The sequence below is a fragment of the Eschrichtius robustus genome, chromosome 11 (assembly GCF_028021215.1).
Source record: "Eschrichtius robustus isolate mEscRob2 chromosome 11, mEscRob2.pri, whole genome shotgun sequence".
NCBI lineage: Eukaryota > Metazoa > Chordata > Mammalia > Artiodactyla > Eschrichtiidae > Eschrichtius > Eschrichtius robustus.
This window is the reverse complement of record NC_090834.1, coordinates 46,560,264-46,582,696: the sequence shown is the minus strand read 5'-3', so window position 1 is coordinate 46,582,696 and position 22,433 is coordinate 46,560,264. Positions and strand designations below refer to the sequence as shown.

Here is a 22,433-nt window from a genome sequence, read left to right as displayed (position 1 = left end):
CACTAATGCCCTCACATTATTCTTTCTTTTCTTTGCCTTAAAGTTCCTGGCTTTTTTCATTTTTTGTTTTCAAGAACATTTGCATTTACTAAGTAGTTGTATCTTTTATATACAAAAAAAGTTAATTTTTTAACATTAACATTAATTACACTCAAACGTTAATATTTGAGTGTTAATTTTGTTTCTAGAAATCTTAGTGACTTACTTTACTGTTTATAAGTGTGTTTCAGGTGAACGATCATAATATCAGAAATAATGATAGTATTTAACTTTTTATACCTGAAGTTTATTTCACACTGTGTTGTGCCATATGTCTAAAACAATGTTAATAGTGGTGATATGTTATTGTTCTCATTGTGACTTTAAAGCTGATGCTTCAAAGCTTTAAAGCAGGGTTTCCTACTCCTAAAATAATGCTGATTTGTATAGAGTTTAAATTATTGTTAATATGTTAAGTCAATGTCTGTTTACTTATTCATTTTAGGCTTTTAGTCCATGATGGATATTAATTTATCAAATCCTTTAATTTATCACATTAGTTTATCACATCCTTTCTTTCATCTATCAATCTGATTTTTCCTCAGATACATTAATAGAAGGCAATTGTATTAATAGGTTACTTAATAAATCCTGTTACTTTCCAGAAATGAACCCACATGTTCCTGCTTTATTGACAATATGATAAATTCAGGCAAATTCTCTCAGCCTTTCTTATAACAGGAAAATCACATTTATGCAAGCCCTCTGGGTATGTAAAATTCATACCTTCGTATTTGTTTTTGATGACCTAGGTGTTAATTGTGTGTTCCAGAGTAACATGACCCACAGGGAAACATGGAAATTACTAGAAGTCCAAGCACTTCTTTCACTCCCTTCCCTAGATTTTTTTTTTTAACTATAGAGTAATCCGCCCTTATCCACAGTTTTGCTTTCCTTGAGTTCAGTTACCCGGTTGTTAAAACCTTGCTCAGAAAATATTAAATGGAAAATCCCAGAAATAAATAATTCAGATTGTTTAATTGTGAGCCATTCTTTGCAGTGTGATGAAATCCCTCCAGGAACGTGAATCACCCCTTAGTCCTGCTTATCCCACCCTCATTCACTTAGTAACTTTCTGGGTTATCAGATCCACTCCTAAAATCAAACTGCTTGTGTTCAAGTAACCCTTATTTTGTTTAATAATGGCCCAAGGCGCGGTAGTAGTGATGGTGGTATATCCGATAGACCAAAGAGAAGCCATAAAGTGCTTCCTTTAAGAGGTGTTATCTTTCTTTATCTCTTTTCCCTTATTCTATTGTGAAAGAAAAGGACCTGCAAATTCTGGGTTCTTTAATGAAATGCTTATCCCAGTCTACAAGATCAGTGGAGATTTCCTTGAAAATTGGTTTTCGCCCTGAGGGTGAATAGATGTGTAAGACAGAGTAGATCATGAGGAAGGAGGAGAAGGTAAGGGGCTGACCTGGGTCTGGTTGGTGACCAGGTCTGTCTATGCTGTGCCAGCCCTGGGGTCCTGTACTGGGGACCAGGAAGTGGGAAGCACACGGTCATATTGTGGTGAATGCAGCAAGCTCACAAAAGAGGTGAACAACCACAACATATACTCCAGACACATGTCTACAGGACAAGAATGTAGGGTCAAGAAGAAGCAAAACCAACAAAAGTTGCATTTGACACTATCTTCACACCAAATAACAATAAAGGAGGTTCCATTACAGTAGAAAGAGCCTAAAGACAATGAAGTATCCTTGATTTGCTGCACCTGAGAAGGGTTGCCTCGGAGAAGGAGTCCTGAGCATCCAGTCAGGGTCCTGACTTAGCCCGCCTCACGTGTGGCCAGTGCAAATGAAAGGCCTGACAGGGGAAGTGAACAGGCCATCCTCGTACCTCCAAAGGAGGGAGCGCATGACAACATCCACAAAACTCATACTCCCACTGTCAAAATCAAGGAACATGCCAACCCGGCCCAGAGGTTTCTCTATGTACAGAGGAGTGGTTGGGATGGTGGTCCAGAGACGGTAATGGTGATCCTCCTTCACACACACAAGGAGAAAGCTGTCCCTGTTGGATTCCTTCAGTATGCCGTCATCCTTCGTTGTCCAGGAATCCTTACAGACGCCTACAGCCCAGTCCCAAGAGCCGTCCACATCCACCTCCCAGTATTGTTTGCCAGAGGTGAAGCCCCGGGCTCCCCATGCAGCAAAATACTTCGATGTTTTGCCATCCAAAGACACACAGAGGCTGTCATGCTCATACTTCAAACTTCTTGCATCATGAAACAGCCTGACATGCTGACTGCTTACTTCATTATTGAATGAAAGTTTTACTGTGGAGAGATGAGAGAATACTCCAGTCAAAATCAATGTTAAAAATCAAATTCTCTACCAGAGAAGAGAGTCCACCTAGGGTCTCAATGGAAAAGTATTTTAAGATTAGAAGAGCAGCTCTCACTGGAAAGTATTGGATTCAAATGTTGCCAGCATATCTGCTGAAGAAACAAATAAATAGTTCCCATGGAAAACACTTCCTATAAGTTCAGAGATTGTAACTCAAGGGAGGTCAGGGCTATGGATGCTTTCCATGACATCTAAAAGCCTGCGCACATGTGCACTGGTCACCTCCAAGGTCATGGCACTGTACCTTACTCCACCTCCACCACCCCTATCAGTGGAAACACAGTGCATCTTAGACTAAAGAATTGGTGATCGCTCTGCCAGGATTATTATACTATTCCAGTTAAGTTAGCAAATGGTCACTGCAGAAACAAAAACTAAGGATGGCTTCTTAAAAGTAGTTTACTTATAGGAATTTTCTGCCTTTGATATGTGGTTCCAACCTGAGGTCTAGTCTTCCACTTTCTGCTAAGTCACCCTCCAGAGTTAGGTTTATCATGGAGCTAGCTCTATGTGGCTCATCAACCATTCCTTTGCTTCCTTGCAGTTTCTGCATTTAATTTTTGAGGCTTATGCATTTTTTCTGATTATATCAATGGAAAAACACATTATACATTCAATTGCTAAGAAACTTTCAAGCAAAAATGTTTTTAAACTCTAAGTAACTGCACTTAGACTCTGAAATTGGAATATCCTGGATTAATAACCCATTTTCTAGAATTCAGTGAACAACTGACATTGTATGTGATGATATTTCTAGGGCTCAAGGAGCCATTTTTGGAGCATGTCCTTTTATTTATTATAGAAATTATTTATCAAATTTATAAGTAATTGATGAGGCCTGAATTACATCTATCCCTGCACCAGCCTGCATGTATTTTGTAAGGATTTTAGTGACTCTGTGACTACACATGTCTGTACGTGCCTGTTTGTAGGCTGTTCTCCTGTACAAGGTCAGAGATGAAGAGGGAAAGTTTGTCTGTGGAAACCATTATTGAAGAACCTTGCAGGGTGGACACACCAATGGAGAGATACTCACCTTGGAAGCGGTTGAGCCAGTCCATCAGCCCAGACATGGGCTGTGCATGGAGTTCTGGCAACAGAGGCTGAGGCAAGTGCAGCTGTGCTGACTCACTCCTGTAAGGAGACAGATGCGGTTAATCAGCCTCTAAGATAAGTCAGCATCCTTCAGCTCAACATTCTTCATCAAAATCCTTTCTCCACCCTCCTGGAATAGAATTGTTCCATTTTTGGAAATTTATTTTCACTATTCTTCTTTGCCTGATTCCAGCCCGTTTCTCAGAGGTACTTGCCTCTCTTATCAAATGCCTGGAGCAGAAGCAAGAGAAACTATAATCCTGCAGCCTGTGGAACAAAAACCACATTCACAGAAAGATAGACAAGATGAAAAGGCAGAGGGCTATATACCAGATGAAGGAATAAGGTAAAACCCCAGAAAAACAACTAAATGAAGTGGAGATAGGCAACCTTCCAGTAAAAGAATTCAGAATAATGATAGTGAAGATGATCCAGGACCTCGGAATAAGAATGGAGGCAAAGATCGAGAAGATGCAAGAAATGTTTAACAAAGACCTAGAAGAATTAAAGAACAAACAAACAGAGATGAACAATACAATAACTGAAATGAAAAATACACTAGAAGGAATGAATAGCAGAATAACTGAGGCAGAAGAACGGATAAGTGACCTGGAAGACAGAATGGTGGAATTCACTGCTGCGGAACAGACTAAAGAAAAAAGAATGAAAAGAAATGAAGGCAGCCTAAGAGACCTCTGGGACAACATTAAATGCAACAACATTCACATTATAGGGGTCCCAGAAGGAGAAGAGAGAGAGAAAGGAGCCGAGAAAATATTTGGAGAGATTATAGTCGAAAACTTCCCTAACATGGGAAAGGAAATAGCCACCCAAGTCCAGGAAGCGCAGAGAGTCCCATACAGGATAAACCCAAGGAGAAACACACCGAGACACATAGTAATCAAATTGGCAAAAATTAAAGACAAAGAAAAATTGTTGAAAGCAGCAAGGGAAAAACGACAAATAACATACAAGGGAACTCCCATAAGGTTAACAGCTGATTTCTCAGCAGAAACTGTACAAACCAGAAGGGAGTGGCATGATATACTTAAAGTGATGAAAGGGAAGAACTTACAACCAAGATTACTCTACCCGGCAAGGACCTCATTTAGATTCGATGGAGAAATCAAAAGCTTTACAGACAAGCAAAAGCTAAGAGAATTCAGCACCACCAAACCAGCTCTACAACAAATGCTAAAGGAGCTTCTCTAAGTGGGAAACACAAGAGAAGAAAAGGACCTACAAAAACAAACCCAAAACAATTAAGAAAATGGTCATAGGAAAATACATAGTGATAATTACCTTAAATGTGAATGGATTAAGTGCTCCACCCAAAAGACATAGGCTCGCTGAATGGATACAAAAACAAGATCCACATATATGCTGTCTACAAGAGACCCACTTCAGACCAAGGGACACACAGAGACTGAAAGTGAGGGGATGGAAAAAGATATTCCATGCAAATGGAAATCAAAAGAAAGCTGGAGTAGCTATACTCATATCAGATAAAATAGACTTTAAAATAAAGAATGTTACAAGAGACAAGGAAGGACACTACATAATGATCAAGGGATCAATCCAAGAAGAAGATATAACAATTATAAATATATATGTACCCAACAGAGGAGCGCCTCAATACGTAAGGCAACTGCTAATAGATATAAAAGAGGAAATTGACAGTAACATAGTAATAGTGGGGGACTTTAACACCTCACTTACACCAATGGACAGATCATCCAAACAGAAAATTAATAAGGAAACAGAAGCTTTATATGACACAATAAACCAGATAGATTTAATTGATATTTATAGGACATTCCATCCAAAAACAGCAGATTACACTTTCTTCTCAAGTGCGCACGGAACATTCTCCAGGATAGATCACAAGTTGGGTCACAAATCAAGCCTCAGTAAATTTAAGAAAACTGAAATCATATCAAGCATCTTTTCTGACCACAACGCTATGAGATTAGAAACGAATTACAGGGAAAAAAGCGTAAAAAACACAAACACATGGATGCTAAACAATACGTTACTAAATAACCAAGAGATCACTGAAGTAATCAAAGAGGAAATCAAAAAATACCTAGAGACAAATGACAATGAAAATGCGATGATCCAAAACCTATGGGATGAAGAAAAAGCAGTTCTAACAGGGATGTTTACACCAATACTATCCTACCTCAAGAAACAACAACATCTCAAATAAACAATTGAACCTTACACCTAAGGAATTAGAGAAAGAAGAACAAACAGAACCCAAAGTAAGTAGAAGGAAAGAAATCATAAAGATCAGAGCAGAAATAAATGAAATAGAAACAAAGAAATCAATATCAAAGATCAATAAAATTAAAGCTGGTTCTTTGAGAAGATAAACAAAATTGATAAACCATTAGCCAGATTCATCAAGAAAAAGAGGGAGAGGACTCAAATCAATAAAAGTAGAAATGAAAAAGGAGAAGTTACAACAGACACCACAGAAATACAAAGCATCCTATGAGACTACTACAAGCAACTTTATGCCAATAAAATGGACAACCTGGAAGAAATGGACAAATTTTTAGAAAGGTATAACCTTCCAAGACTGAAACAGGAGGAAATAGAAAATATGAACAGAACAATCACAAGGAATGAAATTAAAACTGTGATTAAAAATCTTCCAACAAACAGAAGTCCAGGACCAGATGACTTCACAGGTGAATTCTATCAAACATTTAGAGAAGAGCTAACACCCATCCTTCTCAAATACTTCCAAGAAATTGCATAGGAAGGAACACTCCCAAACTCATTCTATAAGGCTACCATCACCATGATAGCAAAACCAGAAAAAGATACTACAAAAAAAGAAAACTACAGACCAATATCACTGATGAATATAGATGCAAAAATCCTCAACAAAATACTAGCAAACAGAATCCAACATCACTTTAAAAGGACCATACACCATGATCAAATGGGATTTACCCAGGGATGCAAGGATTCTTCAATATATGCAAATCAATCAACATGATACATCATATTAACAAATTGAAGAATAAAACCCATACGATCATCTCAATAGATGCAGAAAAAGCTTTTGACAAAATTCCACATCCATTTATGATAAAAACTCTCCAGAAAGTGGGCATAGAGGGAAGCTACCTCAACATAATAAAGACCATATATGACAAACCCAGAGCAAACATCATTCTCAATCGTGAAAAATTGAAAGCATTTCCTCTAAGATCAGGAGCAAGACAAGGATGTCCACTCTCACCACTATTATTCAACATAGTTTTGGAAGTCCGAGCCTTGGAAACCAGAAAAGAAAAAGAAATAAAAGGATACAAATTGGAAAAGAAGTAAAGCTGTCACTGTTTGCAGATGATATGATACTATATATAGAGAATCCTAAAGATGCCACGAGAAAACTACTAGAGCTAATCAATGAATTTGGTAAAGTAGCAGGATACAAAATTAATGCACAGAAATCTCTTGCATTCCTATACACTAATGATGAGAAATCTGAAAGAGAAATTAAGGAAACACTCCCATTTACCATTGCAACAAAAAAATAAAATACCTAGGAATTTCTAGGTATTTTATTTCTACCTAGGGAGAAAAAAGACCTGTATGCAGGAAACTATTAAGACACTGATGAAAGAAATCAAAGATGATACAAACAGTTGGAAAGATATACCATGTTCTTGGATTGGAAGAATCAATATTGTGAAAATTACTATACTACCCAAAGCAATCTATAGATTCAATGCCATCCCTATCAAATTACCAATGGCATTTTTACAGAACTAGAACAAAAAATTTTTAAATTTGTATGGGGACACAAAAGATCCTGAATAGCGAAAGCGGTCTTGAGGGAAAAAAGCAGAGTTGGAGGAATCAGACTCTCTGACTTCAGACTATACTACACAGCTACAGTAATCAAGACAATATGGTACCGGCACAAAAATAGAAATATAGATCAATGGAACAGGATAGAAATCCCAGAGATAAACCCATGCACCTATGGTCAACTAATCTATGACAAAGGAGGGAAGGATATACAATGGAGAAAAGACAGCCTCTTCAATAAGTGGTGCTGGGAAAACTGGACAGCTACATGTAAATGAATGAATTTAGAACACTCCCTAACACCATACACAAAAAAACTCAAAATGGATTAGAGACCTAAATGTAAGACTGGACACTCTAAAGCTCTTAGAGGAAAACATAGGAAGAACACTCTTTGATATAAATCACAGCAAGATCTTTTTTGATCCATCTCCTAGAGTCATGGAAATAAAAACAAAAATAAGCAAATGGGACCTAATGAAACTTAAAAGCTTTTGCACAGCAAAGGAAACTATAAACAAGATGAAAAGACAACCCTCAGAATGGGAGAAAATATTTGCAAATGAATCAATGGACAAAGGATTAATCTCCAAAATATATAAACAGCACATGCAGCTCAATATTAAAGAAACAAACAACCCAATCCAAAAATGGGCAGAAGACCTAAATAGACATTTCTCCAAAGAAGACATATAGATGGCCAAGAAGCAAATGAAAAGCTGCTCAACATCACTAATTATTAGAGAAATGCAAATCAATACTACAATGAGGTATCACCTCACACCAGTTAGAATGGGCATCATCAGAAAATCTACAAACAACAAATGCTGGAAAGGGTGTGGAGAAAAGGGAGCCCTCTTGCACTGTTGGTGGGAATGTAAATTGATACAGCCACTATGGAGAACAGTATGGAGTTTCCATACTGTTCCAATTCTAAAAATAGAATTACCATATGACCCAGCAATCCCACTACTGGGCATATACCCAGGGAAAACCATAATTCAAAAAGACACATGCACCCCAATGTTCATTGCAGCACTATTTACAATAACCAGGTCATGGACCAACCTAAATGCCCATCGACAGACGAATGGATAAAGAAGATGTGGTACATATATACAATGGAATATTACTCAGCTATAAAAAGGAACGAAATTGGGTCATTTGCAGAGACGTGGTTGGATCTAGAGACTGTCATACAGAGTGAAGTAAGTCAGAAAGTGAAAAATAAATATCGTATATTAACGCATATATGTGGAACCTAGAAAAATGGTACAGATGAACCAGTTTGCAGAGCAGAAATTGAGACACAGATGTAGAGAACAAACGTACGGACACCAAGGGGGGAAAGAGGTGGGGGGTGGGGGTGGTGGTGGGATGAATTGGGAGACTGGGATTTACATGTATACACTGATGTGTATAAAATGGATGACTAATAAGAAACTGCTGTATAAAAAAATAAAATAAAATTCAAAAGTTTTTAAAAAAATTGACCTTCTTTATATTTTCACTTTAAAAATTTCTAGCAAGGTCAATTTATTTTCATATTTTTTTATAAGTAGTGCTTCAATTAACAAACAATAGGTAATTTAGTGAAATAACATGTATGTAAGCATTGGTAATTTGATAAACCGTGATAGGTGTCAGCAAAATACAGGTACTATGGCACTTCTGTTAAAAGTAATATTCTACAGTACGTATAACATAGTAACTACAGATAATAATACTGTAATGCATATTTAAAAGTTGCTAGGAGAGTAGATCTTAAAAGTTCTCATAACAAGAAAAATAATTTTTAACTACGTATTGTGATGAATGTTAACTAATATGGTGATTATTTCACAATATATGCAAATAGCAAATCATTACGTTATATACCTGAAAGTTATATGAGGTTATATGTCAATTATACCTCAATAAAAAACAATCATCTTTATGCATTGTATTAAATATAATTACTCACATAATTATTGTGTAAGTAATTACTATATTATATTCATATTAATATAAACATATACATTGATGTATATATTATGTATGTATATATAACATATATAAAGTATTTTGTTTAAAAGTTTTCACCAATTTTTTCTTTTGCATTTACCCCAAAAGAAGTCTACTTTCTTTTAGGGTCTCAGCCCCCTAAGATTGGGTTTTCTATATACCGAAAACCCAATCAGCCATTTTCACACCTTTCTGAGTAAACTTATCAGTATTTTCCACTTCCCTTTGAAGGTATTATCCAATCTCAAGAAGTAGGTGTGGCCTCAGGAGAGTCTAATCCTTTAAAAGGCAACTTTGCCCAGGGGTGACTGCTTCTCTCAGGGGGACTGAGGGAAAGTGCAGCTACCAGGTGTTGGACAGTTCTTGTTGACCCTGATATCCACAGATTTCCAGGACGTGCAGCCTTCCAGAAGTGAGACCGCTCACAGTGGACTCTGGTAAGTACGGAATTGATTGTAAATATCTTCATGCCTATTTCCTCTCATCCAAATCCTTTCCATTTACCTATTGGCCTGCTTGGGTTTTGTCCAAGCAAACAAGTAGTTGTCTTAGTTTTTTTTAAATGACCTCAATATTTAAAATATCTGTAACTAGAGCAATTGTAATATATTGATATTTGTAATATTAACATATGTAATAATTTTTATTCCGTTACCTTACATGATATTAGATGTTTTTAGGTTTTAAATGAGATTTCTACAGACATATGTATTTATGAAACACGTAGAACACCTAAAATGTTCAACATAATGTATACATTTCATAGTCTTTATACAGATGAACATAAGAGTTAAATGTGTTGAATTAATTAGAATATCTTCCTGCAAGGGTCATATGCGCTATATATATATTTTTAAACATTTTTATTGGAGTATAATTGCTTTACAATGGTGGGTTAGTTTCTGCTTTATAACAGAGTGAATCAGCTATACATATACACATATCCCCATATCTCTTCCCTTTTGCGTCTCCCTCCCTCCCACCCTCCCTATCCCACCCCTCTAGGTGGTCACAAAGCACCGAGCTGATATCCCTGTGCTATGCGGCTGCTTCCCACTAGCTATCAGTTTTACATTTGGTAGTGTATATATGTCCATGCCAGAATAAAGGCGCTATATTTTTAAAGACTTCAGTTTGCAGTCTAGATTTGAAAAGTGTTCAGGATAGATCCAATGAACTCATAGGGACTCCCAAGAAGTGGCATTGGTCAAATAGGGAAATATCAGAAACAAAGAGGATATGATGTTGCTTCCATTAACTACATCTTTGGAATTTCTATTGTAGAGAGAAAATCCTCATGTATATTCAAATTTTTTCTTTGGTTTTAAAAAATAACTGATTAATTTTTACTGATTATTGTTATAGCTTGAACATTCACTAGTTCAAAATGTGAAGTGCTCTGATGATCTGAACTGACTCCAGGAAAAATTGTTTTCCTGAACTAGAAATAACATATTTTTTTCCTTTTTGTCTTGAAAGGAGGATTTTTGCTATTTAAGTTGGAAGCAAACACTGAAATGTTTATAGTTTTAAGATGCCAAAGGTAAAGCCAACATTGATTATATTAAGTTTAAATTATTCTAAACAATTTTATTTGTCTTTAGAAAAGCACATCTGTCAGTTCAGAGGCAGGAGACATAGAGAATGTTAGCATAGAGACAAAGTGTGTGCAAGTATGGGTTCCAGTCATGGAGTCATGGAGAGAGAGAGAGAGAGAGACAGATTGAGATTATATATGTGCTTCTGTACCAATCAGCCAATAAAAGTAACTCTTGAGTCATCTTACCATTTGCCCTCTGGTCTAAGCTTTAAGCACATCCACGTAATTTAGGTATGACTGAGAACACGGTTTATTTTAAACCAAAAAGTTGCTAGGGACTCGCTTATCTAATTTTATCATTTGTATCAGCATGAACCTGTCTGTATTCACCATTTCTAGGTTTGTACTGAGGGTTAGCAAATAGGTAAATTAGATAGAGTTCAAACAGACAGTACTTTGTCCAAAGGCTTTATTTTCCCTTATCAGGGCAGAAGAAAAGACTTTCTCTCTTACCCTATTTCTGTCTTGAATTTTCAGAAACATGGATTCAGACACATTGCAAGCCTTCCAGAATGAACTAACCTGCTCCATCTGTATGAACTACTTCATAGACCCCGTCACCATAGACTGTGGGCACAGCTTTTGCCGTCCCTGCCTGTACCTCTGCTGGGAGGAAGACCAGACTCCAAAGAGCTGCCCTGAGTGCAGGGGACTATCAGAGAAGCCCGATTTCAAAACCAATATTGTACTCAAGAGGCTGGCTTCCCTCGCCAGACAGGACGCAGCTAAACAAACCAACAGCTCGGAGGCGCAGATCTGCGTGACACACAAAGAAGCCAAAGGACTCTTCTGTGAGGTTGACAAGACCCTGCTCTGTGGCCCCTGCTCTGCGTCCCCAGAGCATGCAGCTCACAACCACCGTCCAGTACAATGGGCTGCTGAGGAATACCGGGTAGGTGATACTTCTAAAGCAATTAGGAACCTATAGGCTCCTAAATCAGAGAGAAAGATGAAGATGATAATGAAGCTGATGGGGATGGAGATGGTGGAGGTGGGGATTTCTCAGTGTGGGTCCCAAGATAGAAATGTATCATTTCAATGTTGTTGCCCATTTGTCCAAACATGTGGAAATGCTGCATCCTGGGGCATTTGGCAGCACCAGGCACACTGGCTCCTGACGTGAGGTTGACGCATCCTTAGTCAAGTTATATAAAAATCTGAGTCTCAATTTCTTAGGACATGAGAAATTTCATTTCTCGCATGGAAATGAGAGATTCCATTATCTGTAAAGTTCCCCCAATTCTTTCTTTCTTTTTTAAATTTTTAATTAATTAATTTATTTTTGGCTGCATTGGGTCTTTGTCGCTGCGTGTGGGCTTTCTCTAGTTGCAGCGAGCGGGGGCTACTCTTCGCTGTGGTGCACAGGCGTCTCATTGCAGTCGCTTCTCTTGTTGCAGAGCATGGGCTCTAGGCACTCAGGCTTCAGTACTTGTGGCTCGCGAGCTCAGTAGTTGTGGCTTATGGGGTCTAGAGCACAGGCTCACTAGAGCACACAGGCTTAGTTGCTCCGCAGCATGTGGGGTCTTCCAGGACCAGGGATCCAACCTGTGTCCCCTGCATTGGCAGGCAGATTCTTAACCACTGCACCACCAGGGAAGTCCCCCTCAATTCCTCATTATATGTTTCTGTCACTTTAATATTCAAAATATTAGAATCAAATTAGATTAATGTGGAAAAATCTGACCACATCATTCAAACTCAAGATTTCTATTTTCTAAACCAGGGGTCCCCATCCTATTTGGCACCAGCGACCAGTTTCGTGGAAGACAATTTTTCCATGGACGGGGGCAGGGGGAGGTTGGGGGGATGGTTCAGGTGGTAATGCAAGGGATGGGGGTCGATGGGGTGCAGCAGATGAAGCTTCACTTGCTTGCCCACCGCTCACCTCCTGCTGTGCGGCCCCGTTCCTAACAGGCTGCGGACTGGTAGTGGTCCTCGGCCCAGTGGGGTGGGGACTCCTGCTCTAAATGACCGCCTTTGCTCATACATAAGGGGATGGAATTTATGGTATCATCATCTGTGTCACTAAACCTCATGGTTATTTTGCAGGAGAAACTTCTGAAGAGAATGGACTCTTTAAGGAAAATGACACAAGAAATGCAAAACAGTCTGAATCAAGAAGCTAACAAAACTCAGTCATTAGCGGTAAGAATAAAAATATTCTGTTTGTTTGCATGGAGACAGATATAATCCTTGCTTAGACTTTTAGCAAAATTCAAATTGCCAGGTAAAGGACAGTGGTCTTTTCCTTGGAAAGAGTAGTGGTTTCAAATGACCTATCAGTAATCACGATTATAATAGATCAATACAAACTAGTTCAAAGAGTGCTAGTATATGGGAAAACCAAGGCATGAAACTTATTCCTAGGCCACATTTTGAAGATGTGAATAAACCTTCTCAGACATGGAGTATAAGACAACATTGTGCTAAGTGTGTCTCTGAAGGTGAGGAGAGGAATGCAGTAGTACCTAGAGGAGAATTAGCGCATGTTTTTAAAGATGCACAGTATGGGGTTTACCTAATAAAAGAATATTTAGAAAAATCAGGGAAAGGAACAAGAAAAAACAAGATTTGGGTAAGAGAGGAAATAATTGATGGAGTAAGAACCCTGAAGAATCCTCCTAGGGAGAAAAACTGGGACCCCCTCACACGGCTTGATTTAAACAGGAAAAGAGGCAAGAAACTTAGAGAAACGATGGGCCGGAAGGGCCAGCAAATATTCCAGGCCTTTTGAAATGTGAGGCAGAAAGTTTGTCAAGAACTTTCCCGATGACAGTAAGGAAATAATATTTGACGTTTTCTGTTGGGAATGGGATGAGTGATTCTTTGAATCCATTATCTCTGCAGAACTATGTGGCCGTAAGGAAGGTGATGATCAAAGTTCAGTATCAGAGGATCCACCTGTTCCTCCGGGAGGAGGAGCAACTCCATCTGGAGGCACTGGAGAAAGAAGCGAAAGAGACTTTCCAACAACTCAGGGAGAGTGAATTCAGAATGACTCAACAGAAAGAGAGTCTGAAAGAAATGTACAGAGAGCTGATTGAGATGTGCCACAAGCCTGACATGGAGCTGCTCCAGGTGAGAAGGGAGGTTCCATCCTCAGAGACAGAAGTACTATTCTGGGCACCGTTGCCATGACATTGAAATGGTACCTGCATATACTCTTATCTCAGCTAAGGGATGATGTTCCTTGACTCCCATTATTTTATTTGTCCAATCCCTTATTTCTCACAGCCTGGTAATCTTTGGGAGGTGTTTTTTTTAATCCTTTCACTAGCTAACATAGGACAAAATTTTTTCAGTGTGATCAGGAGTACTATCCAGACAGATTATCCAAAATCAGCAGAATTCTGTGACCAGGGGAAAGTTAATTTTCTTAGAGTAATTCTCAATACATTGTCACTCTCTATTATCCCACACTTACTGAAGACATTGAGGTTTTGCCCATTGTCTAGGTAAAATTTTTAGAACTGGTAGTCAATTTCAATGCACTCTATAATTCGTTTTATATGGTTCCTTGTTTTGCTTTAATTGTTATCATAAATGGTGAGATCTCTCCTTGGGAATAGGACTGAGCAATGACTGACATTGGAAACCTGATGTTGTTGCATCATTACACAAACTCTTCCTGGCCTCCTTCCTTCCTTCCTTAATGTGCCCTGAGGAAGCGAATCATGTCTTAGTTTAAGTTCTGTTATTAAGATAGCCTCTGATTGTTCCTTAGAGGAGCATGAGAAAAACAATACCTTATTGAACAAACAAGAATAGTAAAGAAGATGCAAAAGGACAGAACTCTCATGATTAACGTGATTTTTTTTTTTTTTTCATTGCAGGCCTCGGGAAATGTATTGGAAATGTGAGTGTACGCTAACGATTTTTGATTTCTGGAAAAGTTGTTGTCTTTTTGATGAAGTGGTTGGATAGTCGTTCCTTGGTACCATGGGGAATTGTTTTCAGGCCATCCCCCAAATCTAAATCCCGGGATGCACAATCCCTTATAGAAAATGCCATAGTATTTGCAGATAACTTACAAGCATGCTCCCATACACTTTAGTCACCTCTAGACTACTTATAACACCTAATAAAATGTAAATTAAATGCTATGTAAATAGTTCCCAGGTATGTGGCATTTTCAAGTTTCACTTTTTGGAACTTCCAGGAATTTTTTTTTTCTGAATATTTTCCGTTTAGAACCAGGGAGGAAGAATGTAGGGGAGGGATAGATTTAGAATTTGGGATTGACATGTACACACTGCTAGATTTAAAATAAATAACACACAGTGGTTATCTCAAGCCATAGGGAAGAAGATCAGGATTAAAAATGGTGGTCAAAGGAGACTTTAGCTTTACCTATAATGTTCAAACTTTTTGAAAAGAATGTATCTATGTATTATTCTATAAGTAAAATAAATTTAACAAAAAAATAGATAACAAACAAGGATCTACTGTAAAATAACTAACTAACTAACTAACTAACTAACTAAATAAATAAATAAATAAATAAAATAAAACAGAAATTACAGATTCAATCCATGGTTGAATCCATAGATGCAGAGCCTCCTCGCACATGGATGACGAACAGTACATCTTTTGATCTATTAACATCGTCTTTTTGGCTATTTTCTGTTGTATTTCAAAAGGATTCTAGAGGCCTTCTGATCCTTGGTCTGAGAAGTTTCCTTTTCATTTGGCTGAATTCAAATATACCTGAAAACTTTCTGACATTCTGGGCTTTGTTCCACCCACTCACCCCATCCTCTCCAGACTCACCACAATAAAACTTAGGGAAGGGATTTTTCTAAGATATCACAGAGGAAGCACCTACACTAATGAGTTGGAAGGTGAAAAAGGCAGGAAAGAGGCAAATTCCCTAATAGGAAGAGGGGCTGTGATTTTGTTCCTAGGAGTAGCAGTGAATCAGCCTGTTCCATTACAGCAAGCCCCCTTGTAGGTAAGACCTCAGAGCTAATGGCTTCCTGGTGCCCACTGGAAATTTAGACCTTCAGGACCAAGGCAGCCAGGCCGGAATTGGATTCCCTTGCTGGGCTGATAAGAGCAAACATGTCTGGTTCAGTGAACTCTTCCTTTTAGACACAATGTATCCTTGATGACAACTTGCTGACTGAAGTCCCAAAGGCTTTGCCTGAATTTTTTGCTCTCTGTAAAATGCCCAGGATCTTTGCATTACCTGAGTTGGAATAGAGGAAGTGAATGAAGTTCAATAAGTTGAAAATTGGAGTAAAGTCTGAGAAGAATGGGGAAGTTGAAATTTGATGTAATTTATATTCAGAAAAAAGTATGGTCACTTTTTATATTCCCAAGTGTGTAGAATATAATGTATATCCAATTAACCAAAAACAGGAGAATTCTGACAAAATATCCTGGATTAAAAACTGCTTTTTTGTAATGGTCCTGTGATTAGCCTTTGATCTTGAAATGTAACTGACGTCATTTGTTACAGGACTGATTTCGTACAGATGCAAAAGCCTCAGCCAGTGAACCCAGAGCTCACTTCCTGGCCTGTCACTGGAATCCTAGACATGCTGAACAACTTCAGAGGTAAGAGTCAACCTTCGGTGAGCAGGACTACATTTCATTAGAACTTCTTGGGAAGGAGCCTTCTTTTATTGTTATTTTATTTTTTCTGACATGAAGGTAGTACATAACTTCCCAAAGTTGTTACATTTTTCCTGCCTGTATAGTCGTATTACAAAGATCAAGGCTGAACTTTGCAACCTATAGTTTACCGAAAATGCAAAGCTAGATATATATATATTCAGTTACATATGACATAGGCAGAGCAAGAAGAGAGCAACCAGCTTGCTCATGTGGTTATAAAGAGATAGAATATTTACTTTTGTGAGTAACCATCAATATTGTGTTTATTCAGTTTATTTCACTCTTAAAAAGTTAAATATGGCATCGCTGGTTTTTAATTTGTTCTGTATTACAAGCGCATTTATTATGCATTGTACAAAAATATTTATTATTTCTAAAATCGGCAAGAATTGACAGAAAAGACTAAAATTGGCTTAGGCAGGATAATTGTAATGCTATTAGATCAATTTCAAAACAACTGAAAGGCAAGGGATATTTGAACATGGTTAGCCAGAACATCCTTTTAGAAGCTTCCAAACTATTCCTTGATGGATTTCTATCAACATTTTGACCTTTGAAAAGGTAGTAAGTAGAGACTATAGCCCAATAAATACCCACATGATAGCAAGTGCTAGCTACCTGTTAGATCGTATTAAAGACAAAGGACACAAGAAAAGTTTTCTAAATGAAAGAAAAAAAATAATGTTTTCGGTGAGTCCTGAAATAAACTATCAAGACATTGACATTAAATCAGACTTCACAGAGTTCATGATATGTCTGCATGATTTTTTCTTTTTCTATATGATTTGAGGTGTTTCTATGTGCTGTAGAGATAGTTATAACTCTTGTTCTTCATAGAAGAGCCAGTCTGAACTCCCTTTTGTCTTCGTTTTGTATTTCCCTGGAGGAGGGAAAATGAAAAAGACTCATTGGGTAGAGAGCCTCTGCCTCTCAGACCATGGAAATCCCACTTGCTGACCTGATTTTTTCTCTTTCTGCAGTGGATAACGTTCTGAGTCAGAAAATGACCATTCACAATGTGAGCCTTTCTGAGGATGGTACAAGTGTGACGTTTGGAGGTGACCATCACGGCGTGTCCAGACAGCCCCAGATTGTGGAGAGATTTGTGGCCTGGGGAGCTGTGGCCTTCACCTCTGGGAGGCATTACTGGGAGGTGGATGTGACACACTCCTCGAACTGGATTCTGGGAGTCTGTAAAGATATCTTGACGAGTGACACTGATATCATTATTGATTCTGAAGAAGCATTTTTTCTATTTTCTATGAAGGTGAACAATCATTATAGTTTGTCCACAAACTCCCCACCCTTAATTCAGTATGTGAAAAGGCCTTTGGGTAGGATCGGAGTGTTTCTGGATTATGACAATGGAATTGTGAGCTTCTATGATGTTTGCAGAGGTTCCCTCATATATAGTTTCCTTCCTTCCTCCTTCTCCTCCCCTCTGATGCCTTTCCTTTGCCTTAGATCTCCATGACTAGTCAAGTTCTGTGACCATTTAATTGATGAAATTCTCGCCTGAACAAATTGCTGTCCTAAACCTCACGTGAGGCCACAGGATGATATCTGACTATCTCTGAGCACATTGTAATTTAATGGAACACATGACTGTATGTTTATAAAATGGCATAACCATGTTGAATGTATAAATTTGTTAATTAAATTTTCTTGTAATAAAAATTTATTATGGAATATTTCATAGAGTATAATCAGTTGCTTTTCTTCTGTCATAAATAATAGTTTTATTAAAATAAAAGTTACATACCATAAAGGTCACCCCATTTAAACTATATAATTCAGTGGCTTTTAGTAATATTCAAAAAGTGAAACCATAACTATCTAATTCTAGGACATATCCATCACCCCAAAAATAAACCAATGCCCATTAACATTTACTCCCCATTCCCCCTCCCCCCCCAAGTCACCCCCTAATCCAGTTTTATTCTTCATGGATTTTTCTATTTTATCATTTCAAATAAATTGGATCACACAATGTGTGGCTTTTTATATCTGTTTACTTTCACTTAATGCTTTCAAGATTCATCTACATTGTAAACAGTGTGCTTTACTTGCATATCTGAACCAGATGGGGGTGAAAGAATGAGGTGATATATATATATCAGGTTAGTAAACAAAAGGAATGGTGCTTAGTTTTCTCTTCAAAGCTGACCTAGTTGGTTAAAACCAAGTGTTTGACAGACTTTATGATTTCTCTAAACCCTAGTCATTAAGCACATTTCAGCTCAACAACAGTTTTCCCGGGAAGTTTTTCGTGACCACACAGACCAGTGTAGTTCCTCTTATTACACACTCTCTGAGCATATACTGTCCTATCATAATATTCAACAAACCTTCCTCAAATTAGCACTTTTACTACTTGACAGGCAATTCTGAGACAGTAGGGACAGTAAATTATTTACTACTATATTCCTACTATCCAGTGCAGATTTATAACATGATACATAGAAGTATAGGATGAATCAATGAAGAAATACATGAATGAAAGAATTAATATAAACAAATATTATTCCAGCATTGATAAGGTTTTCCAAAATGTAGCTAACATAATTGAGATAAAATGCTAACTGATAATGTCAACAAAAGAGAGGTGATTGATTTGCAGCTTTACAGCCTAAGAAAATTCCATTATTTTGAGGTTTAAAATAACTACTGCATAATTTAGTTTTATAGTGTTGATTTTGAGATTTCCCTAAGACGATCAGTACAATCTAATGGAAGATGAAGACCCTATGTAAAGTGATATGGAAACAGAAAACAGGACTTCACATAATGGTGACTGTCAGGATTTAAACTGACATATAAAATATTACTAAGCATAAGGTGGTATAATTTCCTTAGCAGTGGGAAGGCCAAAACCAATTTAAATTTGAAGAATAATTCAGATGACAGAAATACAGAATTCTGTAATATAATGTGATACCTAAAAAATATTGTAATTGTTCTATAATGTTCATTATACCCTGGTCATTTGAAAGCAGAAACAGTATGGTTCACTAGAAAGCATTCATTCTCAGGCACATCTCCACAAGAATATATTAAACAATAATTTGTTCAAGTTCAATCTATAATATCTTATTCACAAAAACTCAAGAGCTGGATGTATTTTGTTTTCTTTTTACAGAGTACAAGAAGGAGCTTCTTGGTTTGTCTCATTTTTATCTCCAGATCCTTCACTGTATCTTCAGTCCTACAATTCAAAGGAAGTATTCAGTGCACTATGGAGTGAAAGTCCTTTCCTTTTAGCCATTTCTCTTCTCATTTTGATCTTTTTACTCCATTTTCTTGGATTATATCTCTTATCCTAAGCCTCTTGATTGAATGACTCATTTTTTTGTTAAGTTCCATTTATGATAAGCCCTGTAAAATTGGGTGGAATGAAGGCCGGAGAGGCAAGGGGAATTTTAAAGAGTACAGATGATGCATCTGAAAACAAAACATAAATTTCAAATTAGAATTTGGGACAGTTTTCATTTTACTTTTAAGGGTCAATTAAATTATGGAATTGACTTAGACGAGGTGTGATTATCTCATTTATGGCATAGAAGGAAAGTTCCTTTCCTTCCCTTTCTCTGCAGAAACATGGCATCACTCACACTACAGAACCTCAAGAAATAATTCACCTGCTGAGTCTTGAGTGGGAGGAAGTTGGAGCTCTTGTGATGGTGCTTGCAGAACTGGGACCTTGTAAGTAGCCCCAAATCCTAGAAATGGTGTTGCCCAATAGCCAACACCATTGGTCCAAAGAAAGATGACATTGTGAAGTTCCTGGAAGACATGGAGAATAATCCCCTGTTCAATGACAGCCACGCATTGAAAACAACTCAGTCACTGATGGACTGGGAAAAAGTAGCTTTTTAAGATATTTCTGGAGAAATGTGTAAACTCCAATGGTTAGAAACGTTTTATAACTTGAGAAAATGTTGCACCTTAAAAGAATTAGTCCTGGAAGTTAAGGAAGATGTTAAAAATCCTCACAAAAGCAAAACACACACGTACACACACACATACACACACACACAGAAGAAACATTCTGATTTACCCAAGAAGCCCCTGACAACTTACCCCCACTTTTTAAAGGAGATGTATCCCTAGTCCTCCCCAAAACACCCCAAACTGTGTACCAGGAGAAAGACAAGGAGTTCCCAGAGAACATGAAGCTGAAACATATTCAAGACTTCCAGAAGGAGAAACAGGAGTTTGAGAAGAAAATGGCTCAGTTCAGAGAACACCACTCTGAACTAGTCCAATATTCCAAGAAATCGGATGTCCCCAAAGGAATCTAAATCAAAGGCCAAAAGAAGTTTCAGGAAAATGTGCAAGAAGTGAAGTCTCCCCCAGAAAACTATTTTTCCATGAGGATTAGATTCCACGGAGAGACTGAAAAACCTCCAAGGACACATATCAGATGTTCCGCCAGGATTCATGGTCAAGTCAGGAGTTGCAAGATATGCCTCTGAGGGATCGCATGGTGGAGATCCTGGCAAGGCATCCTGAAGAGTCAGAAGGGGCACGAAAAGAAATAGGTTGAGGAGGTGCAGAAACAGTACAAGGTGGACCTGGACCACTGGCTCAAGAGTCTGTTTCCTGAAGAATATGCTGCTATGGGGACTGTAGATCTGCCTGTCTGATCTTGGGTTTCAGGGATCCCTTTATGATCATGTTTTCACGTCTAGTATAGGTTGTCTCTCTGTATGCAGCATATATTTTTTACCACTGATGAACCCACAGTGACACATCATTGTCACCCAAGTCCATAGTTTTCACTATTGGTATATGAAAATATTTGTATTTTAACACACAAAGATCATTGAATTAGATAAATAGATGGTTAGATAGATAGATAGATAGATAGATAGATGGCTATTGCACACTCTTAAACACATTTTTATGTTTTACTTTATTAAAACAAATATTTATTAAAGCTGATTTTGAGTTTTCATTGAAAAAAACAAGCAGATAAGTAGTGCACAAGTCATTTGGTATTCAAAAAATAATACATTTATTTCCCGTAGAGTCTGACATATGCAATTTCATGCACAGGTATGCTCTGTAAATATATGCTTTTAGTATGCTCTGTAAATATATGCTTTTAATCTCTTAAAGTTACTGGAGATTTATCAATTTTATATGCCTTCTAGATGGCTAACATGTTGAATTTATTTGGAAAATCCTTTAGCACTTTGTGTTACTTGCTTCCTTCCTTGACTTTAAATTTGCAAAATTAGGTCTAAGAGATCATTCTTTTTACCTGAAAATCAGCAGATTTTCCCATAAGTCATTTTTTCCATGAAGTGCTAGTACGGCTTATAACCCAGAATAGATAGTGAGATATCCAGTCAAGTGGGGCTCTTCTTGTGAATTTAACACATGCATTTTCTAATTCATTCAGCACCTAATGTTTTCTAAGCCATGCCTTTTTGCATGGGATACAGAGATAAAAGTTACAATTCTTAACTTTAATATATCATTCTAACATTGAAGAATGACCAGTAAGTGTAATCAGTAATAGAAAGCATTATTTGGTCAAAAAAGTACAAATACTGGAATTGGGCAAATATGGATTAAAATTGTGAATTTGCTATTATAATACGATGACATTGGTTAAAATAATTAACTCATTGCTTATCTGTTTCCTCATGTATACATTCATGAAATGAGAATAAGTATAAGTGAAGATTAAATTTAATGCCAGTACAATACTTGGCTCACAGTAGATTCATAGAAAATGTTAGGTTAATACAGTGGAGCTGCTATAAAAAAATCATAAACTGGACAAACAACAGAAATTTATTTCTCACAATTCTGGAGACTGGAAGTCTCAGATCAGGGTGCCAATGTGGTTGGCTGATGGCTCTGTTTCAGGGGCAGACTTC

General features: G+C 37.5%; 1 protein-coding gene across 1 annotated transcript; it reads left to right on the top strand.

Moving 5' to 3' along the window:
- Positions 1–11,404: 11,404 nt before the first annotated feature.
- Positions 11,405–18,082, top strand: LOC137772625 (tripartite motif-containing protein 64-like). Its single transcript, XM_068556647.1, has 5 exons — positions 11,405–11,815; positions 12,973–13,068; positions 13,771–14,021; positions 16,382–16,482; positions 17,523–18,082. The coding sequence occupies exons 1-5, from the start codon at positions 11,405–11,407 to the stop codon at positions 18,014–18,016; spliced, it is 1,353 nt and encodes a 450-aa protein (XP_068412748.1). The 3' UTR covers positions 18,017–18,082.
- Positions 18,083–22,433: the final 4,351 nt, after the last annotated feature.

Coding starts and splice junctions, on each gene's coding strand:
- LOC137772625 (XM_068556647.1), top strand. CDS start 11,405: ATGGATTCAGACACATTGCAAGCCTTCCAGAATGAACTAACCTGCTCC. Junction 11,816..12,972: donor GGGCTGCTGAGGAATACCGG/GTAGGTGATACT, acceptor GTTATTTTGCAG/GAGAAACTTCTGAAGAGAAT. Junction 13,069..13,770: donor ACAAAACTCAGTCATTAGCG/GTAAGAATAAAA, acceptor TTATCTCTGCAG/AACTATGTGGCCGTAAGGAA.